This window comes from Suncus etruscus, chromosome 2, assembly GCF_024139225.1.
Source record: "Suncus etruscus isolate mSunEtr1 chromosome 2, mSunEtr1.pri.cur, whole genome shotgun sequence".
Taxonomy (NCBI): Eukaryota; Metazoa; Chordata; class Mammalia; order Eulipotyphla; family Soricidae; genus Suncus; species Suncus etruscus.
Window position 1 is genome coordinate 106,391,747 of NC_064849.1, and position 13,765 is coordinate 106,405,511.

The window sequence follows — 13,765 nt, forward strand, 5'->3', positions numbered from 1 at the left end:
GCTAGAGCAACCGGACAGTTCAGGAATTCATGCTTCCTCCTGCTCAGCTGCCTGTGTGACCAGAAGGCTGATTTGCAAGCTTGCTCTTTCCTGGGGTTCTGATAAGACCTCTGGAGCCCTGTAAGCTGAGCACCATGAAGGTACGGGACCAGAGCCCCCTACAGTGCCCGGGGCCCCTCTGCTGGGCTTTGGTACAACAGCGTCAAAGATTTCCAGATCCCCAAAGGAAATAGCCATCTGGAGGTTTTTGTCCTGGTTCAAGGTGGCCACTTGGCCCAGAGCATCAGCCCGAGGAAAGGCTGGCTGGACTGTTCCTGTAGGGAAGTGGGAACTGACAGCATGCCTGATGGTTAGGTCAGAGCTGGGAAGATCAGAGCAATGGGATGTATGAAAGGTGAGGTTGGTAACTTCTGAGAGGACTGAGGCTGTCTCTGGGCTGCACTGGCCTCTGCCCTCCTCTGGCTCAAAATAAGAAGTGCACTGCTTCTCAATCCTGGGGTGCTCGTGGGCCCAGCTCTCCCAGACAGGCAGTGCCTGCCTTTCATCCTCCAGCCCCGGGCCTCTTCAGCTCCTCACCTGCCTGTGATCCAAGACTCTTCCCTGGATGGAGATGTGAGCCCAGGTCGCTGGAGAATGACCGGGGTGTATGTGAATGGAGATGGTCTGGTGACGCCGCACTATGCTGGGTGGGACCGGCGCGACAGCGTGGAAAGTGGCTGTCTGGCAGAGGGCAGCCAAGAGGATAAAGAGGAACAATCTCGGCAGCTGACCCCCTTCGAGAAGCTGACCCAAGACATATCTCAGGATGAGAAGGTGGTGAGAGAGATCACACTAGGGAAACGGATTGGCTTCTACCGGATCCGAGGGGAAATTGGAAGTGGGAACTTCTCCCAAGTCAAGCTCGGGATCCACTCCCTAACCAAAGGTAAGAACTGGCCTCCCACACTTGCTCTCCCCAGTCCCCCCTTGGTATTAGGACATGATTTGGGGCCAGAGTGAGGAGGGAGACAGCCAAGGACCCCATTAAGAACCCGCAGATACCTGATTGTGCCTGATGCCTTTCATTGCTTCCTCAGTTAACTCTCATGGTAATGATGTGAGATCTGTTATTTCTGTTTTACACCTAGGATAACTCTTACCTGAAGTCAACTATAGTTGCATTCAAACCCCAGTCATTCTGCCTTGATAGTTTCACTCCCCAAATTCTTCCACTGTATAGTGTGGAGGAACTCATTTAGATAGTAGGGAAATATTCTATTCTTAATAGGTAGGACTGAGAGAAAATCATGAGGCTTGTTTTCATGACAGCTTTATTTCAGGTTCTTCTTTGTAACTTCCATTTGTATCTGCATGTATTGCCAGTAGGTCCGGAATGGCACAGAACCCTCACAGACTATAAGGCTCTCTGAACTCTCACAAGAACCTTCATAAGGTTGACACACTTCAATCTCTCCCTTCTGAGAAGTCAGGGAACACAGGATTTGTGAATGGCTCTAAAATTCAGACAGTAGTACTCTAAGGTCAGCTCCTGAAGCTGACATGAAGAGACTCATGAATAAATGCCCCTTAGCTGTTATTGGTATTTTTAGAGAATTGTTCACCCATTCCCCCCTCCAGTCCAGATTGGGTCTTGCCTTGCTTTTGTTCAACCAAAGGTCAATAAACAAATCTTTACCAAGAAAGGCACTTTCCTTTTTATCCTCACACCCAAACTGAAGTAAAGTTAGCCTAGAGTTTTACACAAAAGTAACTGGGAACTCAAAACAACAACACTTAGCTGGGATATTGCGCAGTGTTTCGAACATATATTTCGACTATATGAGGCTCTGGGTTTAATTTTTCACACAAAGGGAAAAACTTCAATAATCTCAAGTATGATCAGAGATGTTTTGAAAGTACAATAGGAGGGCCCGGAGAGATAGCACAACGGTGTTTGCCTTGCAAGCAGCCGATCCAGGACCAAAGGTGGTTGGTTCGAATCCCGGTGTCCCATATGGTCCCCTGTGCCTGCTAGGAGCTATTTCTGAGCAGACAGCCAGGAGTAACCCCTGAGCACCGCCAGGTGTGATCCAAAAAAACCAAAAAAGAAAAAAGAAAAGAAAGAAAGTACAATAGGAGCCCACCCCCAAGAGCTTCTGATTTAATTGGTCTGAGGTACGATTAGGCATGAATGGTATTTAAAAATTCTCTAGGTGAGGTCTAGATTGTGAGCACAATAGGCTGGAGCTCATGCTCTGTGGGTAGGAAGCCCATCAATTCATGGTCCCCTGACTGCTGCCAGGAATCAGTCTTAAGCATTGAGCCAGAAGTAGTTGTGAGTGATGCCAGGTGTGGCTCTTTCACACCAGAAAGGGAACTGTCCAGGTGATCTGATGGACGCACAGTGTTCCTCTGCACTACCTCGGATCAAGGCTGAAACTCAGAGTTGAAAAGTTCCTCCTGTGCACTATTGGGAGTGGGCCTGGTGGATCCTGAACAACTGCTGATGTCTGCAGACACCACCAAGTGTGCTCCCCTTCCCATAATCACTGGTAACAACAACTATGCAAATTCGCAAAATAAAACACTGTCTATAAGATACTTTGCACCTACAGGAAACTTTTAACATATTATTTTGTGTGTGTGTTTGCCAAACATTACTGACTCATTGCTGTCTCATTTATCTTCTGAATTCATACAGTAGCTACTGTGTCAGGTTTTCATGGCACATTGATTTATTTTGGGGCTTGAACATTAGGTCTCACAGATGGGAAGCTTGTTTTCTACTTTTGAGCAATATCCCTACCTCAAATTTTATTTCTCTTAGAATATTCATTTATTCATCAATATACTAAATTAGACCTTGGGGGATCTGATAAAAATCTGAGCCTCCAGCCTTAAATGAAAGGCAAGGGCTAGAGTGATAGTACATGAGGACTGGATCTATAGCATAGTGGTAGGGTATTTGCCTTGTATGCAGCGAGCCCATGACAGACCAGAGTTCAATCTCTGGTATCCCATATGGTCTCCTGAGCTTGCTAGGAGTGATTTCTGAGTGTAGAGCCAGAAATTAGACTAAACACTAAGTGACAACACTTACACTTACACTGACAAGGGGTGTCTGAAGGCAACTAACTGCTGCTATCCCACACCTGCTGTGGGATTCTCTGTGACAAGGAGGGAAAAAAGAGCAGTAAAACCAGTTCAGTGATACAAATACCTAAATAAATGGTGGAGTATTTTATGTAACAAATCTTTAGTCAAGGATAACATTCTGTTGCTTGATTGTCTGATCTCTATGCCTCATTATTGCCAGCCTGACACAGTTTGTGGGGTTGCATGGATGCTGGGCTCGAACCTGGACCTCCTGTATGAATACAGTACTTGGGGAAACCCTACTTCAGAGGTGCAGGCTCATTCTTGGGTTATGGGGTGCTGTGTGCAGAGAGGCAGGAGGACTAAAGGCACAGGCAGTGACAAGATCAGTTCAGAAAGCAAATTAAAAACAGCTAGAAAACTGAGGCAGGAGCAGTGAGTACTCGACTCCCACATCTGCTCCCCACATACCATCCTGGAAACCCCTCATTGACCTTGGAAATGAGTGGAAGGGTGAAAATTAGTGAAGGGGAGCATGTGAGTGGAGGACACTGGAGGGGAGAACAGGGCAGCTAAGCTACTGAGATCTGGAAAATCACGGAGTAACAGAGAGTAAGATTCCTGTGACAGGAATCGGGGACATCTGACTAGTTAGAATGGATGGAATGAAAAGAAAACAGAGGCAATGAAGTCCAAGAGGTTTCAGCAGCCTGGCTGGGACTCCCAGTAGTCAGCCTGTCACAACAGGAGCCCCGGAAGCAGTTTCACACAAGCTTCCTATCCAGAACTGCAGTGAGGTTTTCTAGGAACAGACAATCTGGGGAGGGCCTGGAGGAGGGTCCCTGGAGAGCAGGGAGTTGCATGGCCAAGGGCAGTCCCATGACAGTCATTTGAGTAAAGGCATCAGCCGCTTTGGATCTCTAGACTGAAGGCTCAAGGATAGGTCCCAGAGGAGTGAAGTTTATTTTTATAACTCCCACAAGTTCCCTGTGCCTTGCAGGCTGACAGAGTAAGCTGGAGCCCTTGCAAGTCTGCTTTGAGGCTGACCAGAAATTGCTTGATAGGGATGATACATTCATCTTCTGAATATTTTATGGACCTTCTGTTGTTTCAGAGAAAGGAGGGAGTGGGTTCCTATCCCTCTCTCTGTTCTGCCCTCCTGACCTTGTCTTCCTTTCTGTAACTCTAGTCTCATCATTCCAGAGACTTGTCAGGATTCTGGAAAATCCAACTAATGTTGTGGTGCATTAGTTGATAGGAATGGGAGGGGATAAAGGATTGAAAATACTAAAAATGACTCCTAGGTTTTTAGCTTTAGTAATTTGTGAGTGAATGCAGGAGAAGAAATGAATGTGAGGAGCCAGAGAGATAGTACAGTGGTTAATGCACTTGTCTTGCAAAGAACTGAACCTGGATTCATCCCCAGAAATATATAGGATTTCCTGAGCCCTGCTAGGAAGGATCCCTAAGCACAGAGTTAGGAGTAGAAGCTGAGTACTGCTGGGCATGACTCAACTACCGCCCATACACACAGACACAAACCCACAGCAACAACAAAATGAGGGATGAATTTGTGAGTGAAGATTTTGAAGCACCAATGTGCAATGACAGGGAGTCATGAAGTAACTGAGTCCATCTTAGAGGGCAGAAAAAGTGTGAATGAGAGATGATGGCTTGGGCTTAACAAACTAGCTACAGTAAAAGTGGTGCCTGTTCCTAGAAGTTGGGCACTGTGTCCTCAGGATCCCCCCATTTACCTCAGACTGAATAGACACTCAGCGAGTTAAGTTAGTGTACTGACTTTTCAGGCCAATTCAGTGGAGCAGGGGAGGAGACAGAGGCAGCTATGTATGGCAAGCATTCCTGGGAACATGTCTGTGCTGTAGTCTCCTGGGATAGCAGGGCTGGGGCATGAACTCAGACTCCCCTTACACTTAATATGAAGATGCACAGATTTGAGAACTGATTTCTTGAACACATTAATATAGCACTTAGAACTTATGTTTTCTTAAGACTGGAGCCCCAACGTACAGTGGATAGGACACTTGTCTTGCATTTAACTGACCCACATTTGATTCTGTACTCCATATAGTCCCTTGAGCCCCACCAAGAGTGGCCCCTGAGCATACAGAAAGAAGTAAACTTTAGCACCACTGGGCATGGCCCAAACAAATTTAAAAAAAGTGCAAAGAACAACAACTTGTGCCTTCTTAATTTTATCTTTAAATCATTACTTAGGGGCCCAAAAGACCATGACTTTGAGCTGTCTGCATGCGACCAGAACCACCCCCGCAACTCTGCTGTCAGGGGATCTGGTGCCCACCCACCCACCCCCATACGATCCTCCTGTTTTACTATTTCTCCTTTTTTTTGTTTTTTTGTTTTTGGGTCACACCCAGCGGCACTCAGGGGTTACTCCTGGCAGGCTCAAGGGACCATATGGGATGCTGGGATTCGAACCACCGTCCTTCTGCACATGTAAGGCAAATGCCCTTACCTCCATGCTATCTCTCCAGCCCCTCTCCTTTTTTTTTGGTTTTCTTTCAGTTTTCGGCCATACCAGGTGATGCTCAGGGGTTACTTCTGACTTTGCTCAGAAATTGCTCCTGGCTTGGGGACCATATGGCATGCCGAGGATCAAGCCCAGGTCTGTCCTGGATCAGCCGCGTGCAAGGCAAATGCCCTACCACGGTGCTATCGCTCTGCCCTGCCCCTCTTTTTCCAGTTTTTAAAGTGTCAGTTTGTTTGTTATAGAGCACACCAGAATTACTCAGGTTATCTCCTGGATCTGCAATCAAACTGGATTAGCAACATGCAAAGCAAGTTCCGAGCCTTCTGTACTATTTCCGGCTTTGCACTCAGGGATTGAAGTGCTGAGGGGATCACATATGGAGTGGGAGATCTGAGCAAGGGTCAGTTTCATGCAAAGCAAGTGCCTTACCTCCAGAACTCTTATTCTGATTCTTTTGGTGTTTTTGTTTGCTTTTAACAGAGGTAGCATGGTTTACAGTTGTTTCTTTATTATTTTGTACTTGCCATGATCTTTCACCACCCAAATGTCAATAACCCTCTACCATGTCCTGAGTTCCTTTCTCCCTCTCCCACACTTGTGGCCTCAGTTTAATGCTCTCTTGGTAATACCTTGGTTTCTTTCTACTGGGAGCTGTCTACTCCCTCACTTTGTTTCTTTACACTCCACATATCAGCAGGTTCCTCTTGTTTTTGTCTTTCTCTTTCTGACTCACTTCATGCTAAACTTGACACCTCCAACGCCATCCAAGTCACACTCCCGTTTTAAACTCACTCCATCTGTTCCCATTCCATGGACACTGTGGCAAAGTTCTTTGAAGCAGTTGTTTTATAAGTGCGGCCCACTTGCAAGCCTGTTCTCCCTGTTTACTTACCTGGTAAAATCTTAGCTAATAGTCTGGTACAGTGTGAACCAGAAGTCATGTTTTACTTTGGACTAGAGATTCATTCATTTGCAAACAAGAAATCTATGTTTATTGCAATTGCAGAAAAAATTAGGATCAGCAAAGATAAATAAGAAAATATGGCTTGCTCCTCAAGCATGTGTTTTGCCTTGCGCAGGCATCTTGTTTGTTTGTCTCTGTGCTTCTTTGCTTGCCTTTTGCCCTCTGGAGAAGCGTGTGTTCTCTCTTGATCATGCATTTCTCCCTTTTTCTCCCCTCACATCTTTTTAAATAAGTTTCAATAAAAACTATCTGGCTTCACCAAAAAAATAAATAAGAAAAAACATGATTTCCTGTTAATAACCATTTTAACATTTTAGTGTCTTGTGTTTTATCTCATGCGTTATGTAATCCATCTTTTTACATCAATAAGTAAAGACTAACATTATTTTGATAGCTCCATTATAGATTTTTTTTTGGTTTTTGGGCCACACCTGGTATTGCTCAGGGGTTATTCCTGGCTGTCTGCTCAGAACTAGCTCCTGGCAGGCACGGGGGACCATATGGGACACCAGGATTTGAACCAACCACCTTTGGTCCTGGATCGGCTGCTTGCAAGGCAAACACCACTCTGTTATTTCTCCGGGCCCCATTATAGATTATTTTATAGGCATATACTACTTTACTTCTTGTACTGAACATTTAGCTCTTCCCAGCATTGTAGAATCTTCAGACGTGTACAATCTTGTACAAACATGTACAATCAGACAGTTTATTTATTCTTTTTGCTGGTGGAGCAATACCAGCAACACTCAGGGATTATTTCTGACATTGCACCTCAAAGGGATCATTCCTGGCAGTGCTTGTTGATCATATGGAATGCCAGGGATTAAACTCAGATTGCTGCATATAAGGCAAGCTTTTTACCTGCTGTACTATTGCTCTGACCTTTAGATTCTTTTTTTATTATTTTTATTTTTGGTGAGGGAACTGCTCCCAGGCTTTGCTCAGGGTCCTGGGCCACACTTAGCTCGTCTGATGGTTCAAAGCAAAAGTCAAGGATTCAGTGCTTCTCAGGTTTATTGATGCCTGAGACCACCAAGTTTACAAGGCATAACTCAGGAGTTTTGGGGGCTACACCAGGATGGGTGTGTGTGTGTGTGTGTGTGTGTGTGTGTGTGTGTGTGTGTGTGTTGGGACTGAGTGGCATAGGCCGTAACCCCTTTACAGTCTCCTTTCTGCCTCAGTTTCTTTAAGATTAATTGCCAGGGGTGGAGTGGCCTGGTCATTTATAAGGTTCTCATTGCTTGATGCTAAACTATAGCCTTCAATGCATTCAGCATTCCACCATGACTCATCTTGCCACCCACACGCGGCAGCCCCTGCTCCTTACTCCCCAGTCAACACTCCACATACAGCAGGTGCCAGGGCAGCAGCCAACTGTTCTTTCCATGGCGTGCCAGATCCTGACTGTCAGATACAACATGGCTCTGCGGGGTGGTTGGTGGAGAGCCAGGGCATCAACTCTGCAAGTGCTGAGGTGATAGAAGAGAACAGAAAGCTGGGGTACAGAGAGGCAGACCTGGAAGGAACAGAGGGAGGGAACTAAGTCAAGGGCAGGAAAGAAGTGAGCCAGAGGAAATGACCCTGGGAGAGCAAAGTCCAGGGCAGTAGTGCTCAGACCTCTGAGAAGAGTTAAAAGCTTTTTGATGCTTGCAATCAAGGACATTTAGGCCTTGTCGAGCACTTGGGGAATGAGGCCCAAGAGGAATGTTGGTCTAACCGAGAAGGGCTCTCCTTAGTGAGCCAACCACGTCGTGAATCACGCAGGCACTGGCCTGGGAGTATGTGTGGGGTCGACTCCCACTGACCCGAGGGCCCAGAACCCATGGGACACTTGGCAGTCTCCCAGTCTCCATCAGCCCTGATCGTAAGCAGCTCTGGGAGCCGGGTGAGCACCCTTGCCTGGGCCTCTGTGTCTGCTGAAATAAAGGGACCGACTCAAATCCTTCTGACAATGCATATCAGTGCATTTGGAAGCAATCACAGCCCTTGACATTTTATTTCCCTTCCAGAAAAGGTGGCCGTTAAGATCTTGGACAAGACCAAGTTAGACCAGAAGACCCAAAGGCTGCTCTCTCGCGAGATCTCCAGCATGGAAAGGCTGCAGCACCCCAACATCATCCGCCTGTACGAGGTAGTGGAAACCCTGTCCAAGCTCTACCTGGTGATGGAGTACGCGGGAGGCGGGGAACTCTTCGGGAAAATCTGCACCGAGGGGAAGCTGTCGGAACCTGAAAGCAAGCTGGTCTTCTCGCAGATCGTGTCTGCCGTGAAGCACATGGTGAGGGCACAGTCAGTCGAGTTCAACGCTGTGTGTGTGTGGGGGGGGGGGGTTGGTGGGGAGGAGTTGCTTTCAGTTAGTTGAAGGAAAGAAGGTAGAGTAGGGGCTGGAGTGATAACACAGTGGGTAGGGCGTTTGCCTTGTATGAGTCAATCCGGGTTCAATCCCCAAGCATCTCATATGGTCCCCCGAACCTGCCAGGAGTAATTTCTGAGCGCAGAGCCAAGAGTAACCCCTGAGTGCCTCCCGCTGTGGCCCTAAAACAAACAAGCAGGGCCAGAGAGCACAGTGGTAGGACATTTGCCTTGAACGTGACCAACCCTGGACAAACTCTGGTTCCATTGGCATCCCATATGGTCCCCGAGCCTGCCAGGAGCAACTTCTTAGTGTAGATCCAGGAGTAAGCCCTGAGTGCCGCTGGATGTGATCCTGAAACCAGTCAACCAACCAACCAACCAGCCAGCCAACCAAAAAAGTAGAGAAAAGCACAGTGATGAAGGAACTGGTGTGGCAACACTATATACCTGAAACTCCACCATGAGTAACTTTGTAATTCATCATGCTTGAATTTTACCAAAGGGGTGGGGAGGAACCTGAGTGATAGCATAGTGAGTAGGGCGTTTTCCTTGCTCACAGCAGACCAGGGTTAGACTCTTAGCATCCCAGATTAGCTATGAGCCCACCAGGAGTGATTCCTGAGCACAGAGCCAAGAGTAACCCCTGAGCATCTCCAAGTATGGTCCAAAAATAAAACAAGCAAACAGACCAAAACCAAAGGGCAGGGAATAATAAAATGAATAAATTTAAAAAATGAAAACGTTTTTAATTAAAAAGATCGATTTCCAAGGGGCCTCGAATGATCGTGCATATGTGTGTGTGTGTGTGTGTGTGTGTGTGTGTGTGTGTTTGTTAATACCAACGTGCAAATGACAAATGGAAACCATGACTTTTCTCCCTGTGTCTTCTTCCCTAGCACAAGAACCAGATCATCCACAGAGATCTAAAAGCGGAGAACGTGTTCTACGCCAGCACCACCTGCGTGAAGGTGGGCGATTTCGGGTTCAGCACGGTGAGCAAGAAAGGCGACATGCTCAACACCTTCTGCGGCTCCCCGCCCTATGCAGCGCCCGAGCTCTTCCGAGACGAACACTACGTGGGCGTGGGCGTGGATGTGTGGGCCCTGGGGGTGCTCCTGTATTTCATCGTGACGGGCACCATGCCCTTCCGGGCGGAGAACATGGCCAAGCTGAAGAAGAGCATCCTGGAGGGTGCCTACAGGGTGCCCCAGCACGTGTCCGAGCCCTGCCTTCGCCTCCTCCGGGGTGTCCTCCAGCCCAGCCCCACGGAGAGGTTCGGGATTGACGCCATCATGCAACACGATTGGATGCAAGGGGTGCCTTACCCCACCCCGCTGGAGCCCTTCCAGCTGGACCCCCGACACTTGGCAGAAGCCAGCGCCCTCAAAGAGGAGGAAAAGGAGGTCAAACGCACTTTGGAGCACTTGGGCATCACGGAGGAACATATTCGGAACAACCAAGGGAGAGATTCCCGCAGCTCCATCACCGGCGTCTACCGCATCATCTTACACAGGGTCCAGAAGAGAAAAGCTTTGGAAGGTGCCCCCGCTGTGGCACTCCCCGCCCTGAAGGACAGAGACTTAAAGAAAGGGTCCCGAATCTATAAAGGCATAAGGCACACATCGAAATTTTGCTCAATTTTATAACTTGCACTAGACTGGTAGTGATTGAACCAAACATTGTTGCTGCTTTTAAAACTTTTTCATGGACAACTTGGGTGAAAAGAATTTTGTAAATTTTTGAATAAAATTTCAGAGATGCATTTGCCCTCTAGACGGAGGTTTCTAAGCTTAGAATCTGGCTCTGTGATGTTTGTGAACTCGAGCAAGAAACATGCATTCAGTGCCTGCATTACGTGGCGGGCTCTGATTAAGGCTGCCAAGCAAACAGCAAAGAGGTAGCACAGGGGGTTAGGCACTAGCCATGGACTCAGCCTGCTGTGGTTCAATTCCCAGCCCAGCACATGGTCCTTGAACACCACTAGGAGTGAGGCCTACGCACAGAAGCACCGCCCTAAGCACCCTAAGTAAACCGCAAGCACCATCACCACTACCACCAACAACGAAGGCAAACAAGCAAAATGCTTTTAATTATATATATATATATATATATATATATATATATATATATATATATATATATATTTAAGGAAAAATATGCAAACATAAGTATTCAGTTTCCTAAAATGCAAACTCTCATGTCACCAAGATCAAGAAAGAAATATCAGGGGATGGGCCCAGAGAAATAACACAGCGGCGTTTGCCTTGCAAGCAGCCAATTCAGGACCAAAGGTGGTTGGTTCGAATCCCGGTGTCCCATATGGTCCCCGGTGCCTGCCAGGAGCTATTTCTGAGCAGACAGCCAGGAGTAACCCCTGTGTACCGCCAGGTGTGACCCAAAAACCAAAAAAAAAAAAAAGAAAAGAAATATCAGCGCCTGAGAGATAGTCCAGTGGGTGAGATGGTTGCCTAACACCTGACATCAGACCAAGTTTTCACTGTCTGTACCTTCATGTGGCCCCTTGAACTTCACCAGGAGTGATCCCTGAGTGCAGAGCCAGGAGTAAGCACTGAGTCAAGTGTGCTGCCTATGTCTCAGATATGAAGTAAAATGGTATCACATCTCCTCTCCTGTCCCAGATATCTGAACACTAGGGAAGGCCAGCTGGTGCCAGGGGCCTGTTGGGGTCTAAGTGAGAAGCAGGTGTGACTCTGACAAGCAGACTAGAGAGATTTGGGGGAAGAGGGGTTGATACAGGGTCTCTCAAGCAAAGATGAAGACAAAGCTTTTCCTGCAGCACCATTGAACTGGACATAGCACTACAGAGCAGGTGCCAGAGGCAGGGTTAGTAGCAGGAGGGCCACTGCCAGCTGGCCAATGCTCAGTCCCAAAAAATCCTCGGGACTTTAGGAAATAAAGTTCAGGGGCTGGGTGTGTCTCACAATAGAAGTCTAGCCTTGCATATTCATGATGCCCTGAGCTCAAATCCTCTGGCCCACCCCTAAAGAAATCAAACTACATTTCTGGTGTGCCTAATTCATGGAAGTGCTTACCCCAGGTAAGCCACTCCCCAGGTACCCTTAGTTCCATCCTGCTGCCACTCCCCACACTTCCAGGTTGTGCTCTGTGGGCACTCCCTGTGTCTTCTTCCATTCCTTAGCACTGGAAAAACCTTGATTCAGGAAGAGGCATTTGCCCCAATCTGAGCCCCAAGAAGCTTTCCAGACTTGCAAGGAGCTCATTTCAAGGTCAGGGCAATGCTGTAGTATACCTTGCACATGGCTCAACCAGGTTGGATCCTGGCACCACTTATGATCCTTTGAGCCCCTCCAGAGGTGACCCCTGAATATTCAGCCAGGAGTAAACTCTGAGCATCTCAGTGTGTCCCCAAAGCAAACTCAGAGGAGTTCATCAGTGACTGTAGACAGAATTATGGCAAAGGTCAGGCAGAAATACAAGAGCTGGAGCACAGGTTATTTTGCAGGGTCCCTTGTTCCATCCACAGCTTTACAGGGCCCCTCCCCCTACTGGAAGCAGCTCTAAATCACCAACAGGTGTGACCTAAACAATAAGAAAAGTGACAGCCCATTTAAGTGGGCCCCAGGTGCTCAGCCCTGCTTCTCCACAACAGCGTTCTCTGCTCAGCCTGTGCTCTATGTCTGTCTCCTTCTGGGCCTGCAAGGGCCAAATAAAACAACTTCTAGACAAGCTCCAGCTGTGGTTTCAGCTCCCAGTGCTGCAGGATCACCTGCAGACCTGGGCATCAACACAGTGCTCTGGAGGTCCCAGGGCTGCACCAGTTATGCTCTGCCAACTGGGCCAGAGGTTCAGTGCAAAGGCCAGAGGATGCAGGATTGCTCTAAGTCCTCTGGTACCAGATCAGAGCCACCCTGGTGGTGCTGGGGCCTCCAGAGCCATACTCAGCAGTGCTTGAGGGACCCTGTAGTGCTGGTGAATGAACCCAGGCTACGGCATGTGTACCACTACTGTCTAACAGGGGTCTTCAAACTACGGCCCGCGGGCCACATATTGTATTTATTCCCATTTTGTTTCTTCACTTCTAAATAAGATATATGCAGTGTGCATAGAAATTTGTTCATAATTTTTGTTTTTACTATAATCTGGCCCTCCAACAGTTTGAAGGACAGTGAAATGGCCCCCTGTTTAAAAAGTTTGAGGACCCCTGGTCTACACCCAGGCATGTGGATTTAACCAGCTCCCCAGAGATGCTGACACATTCTCTCAAGAAATACATTGGACTCTCTGAGTGAGTCCTTTATGCACCTGAGGCCATAACTGCAGCCAAGTCCCACTTGAGTGAGATATTGGTTTGGGACAGAACCCAGAGTTTCATTTATGGAAGGCTTCAGCTCTACCACTGAACTTTATGCCCAACCAGACACTGGAATCTTTCTCTTTTTTTTCTCTTTGGGGTGGGAGGAAATTCTCCCATGGCAGTAGCAAGCTTAACTAGTGTTCAGTGTGAGGGCTTGAGGAGGAGGTAAGGCTACAGGTGGTATTCAGGGACCTCCAGGATTATATCTGCCATAATCAAAGGAACTATGTTTTGGAGTGTTGAGGGATGAGACTGAACCCAGGCCAGCTACATACAAGGTACATGCTTTAACCTGTTGCTAGTTTTCTGGTCCTTTTTTTTTTTTTTTTTTTTTTTAGCTATTTTTTTAGCAATCTCACCCATTTTCGGTGTCTCTCCCCTTTGCCTTGCGTTACAGTTGATCTGGATTGAGTAGTAACCATTAGCTCAGATCAGATTGGCACCGTCAGTTACTTGTCCTGTCAGGCCAGTTGCTGCAATGTATTTGACATGAGGCCTCAAAGCAACATTTCCGCCTAAG

The 13,765-nt window shown here is 47.5% G+C and overlaps 1 protein-coding gene across 1 annotated transcript; it reads left to right on the plus strand.

Annotated features, from left to right (window-relative positions):
* The first annotated feature begins 552 nt into the window (after positions 1-552).
* Positions 553-10,671, plus strand: NIM1K (NIM1 serine/threonine protein kinase). The gene is made up of 3 exons (XM_049768244.1): positions 553-925; positions 8,564-8,832; positions 9,806-10,671. The coding sequence occupies exons 1-3, from the start codon at positions 634-636 to the stop codon at positions 10,553-10,555; spliced, it is 1,311 nt and encodes a 436-aa protein (XP_049624201.1). The 5' UTR covers positions 553-633; the 3' UTR covers positions 10,556-10,671.
* The last annotated feature ends 3,094 nt before the right edge of the window (positions 10,672-13,765 follow it).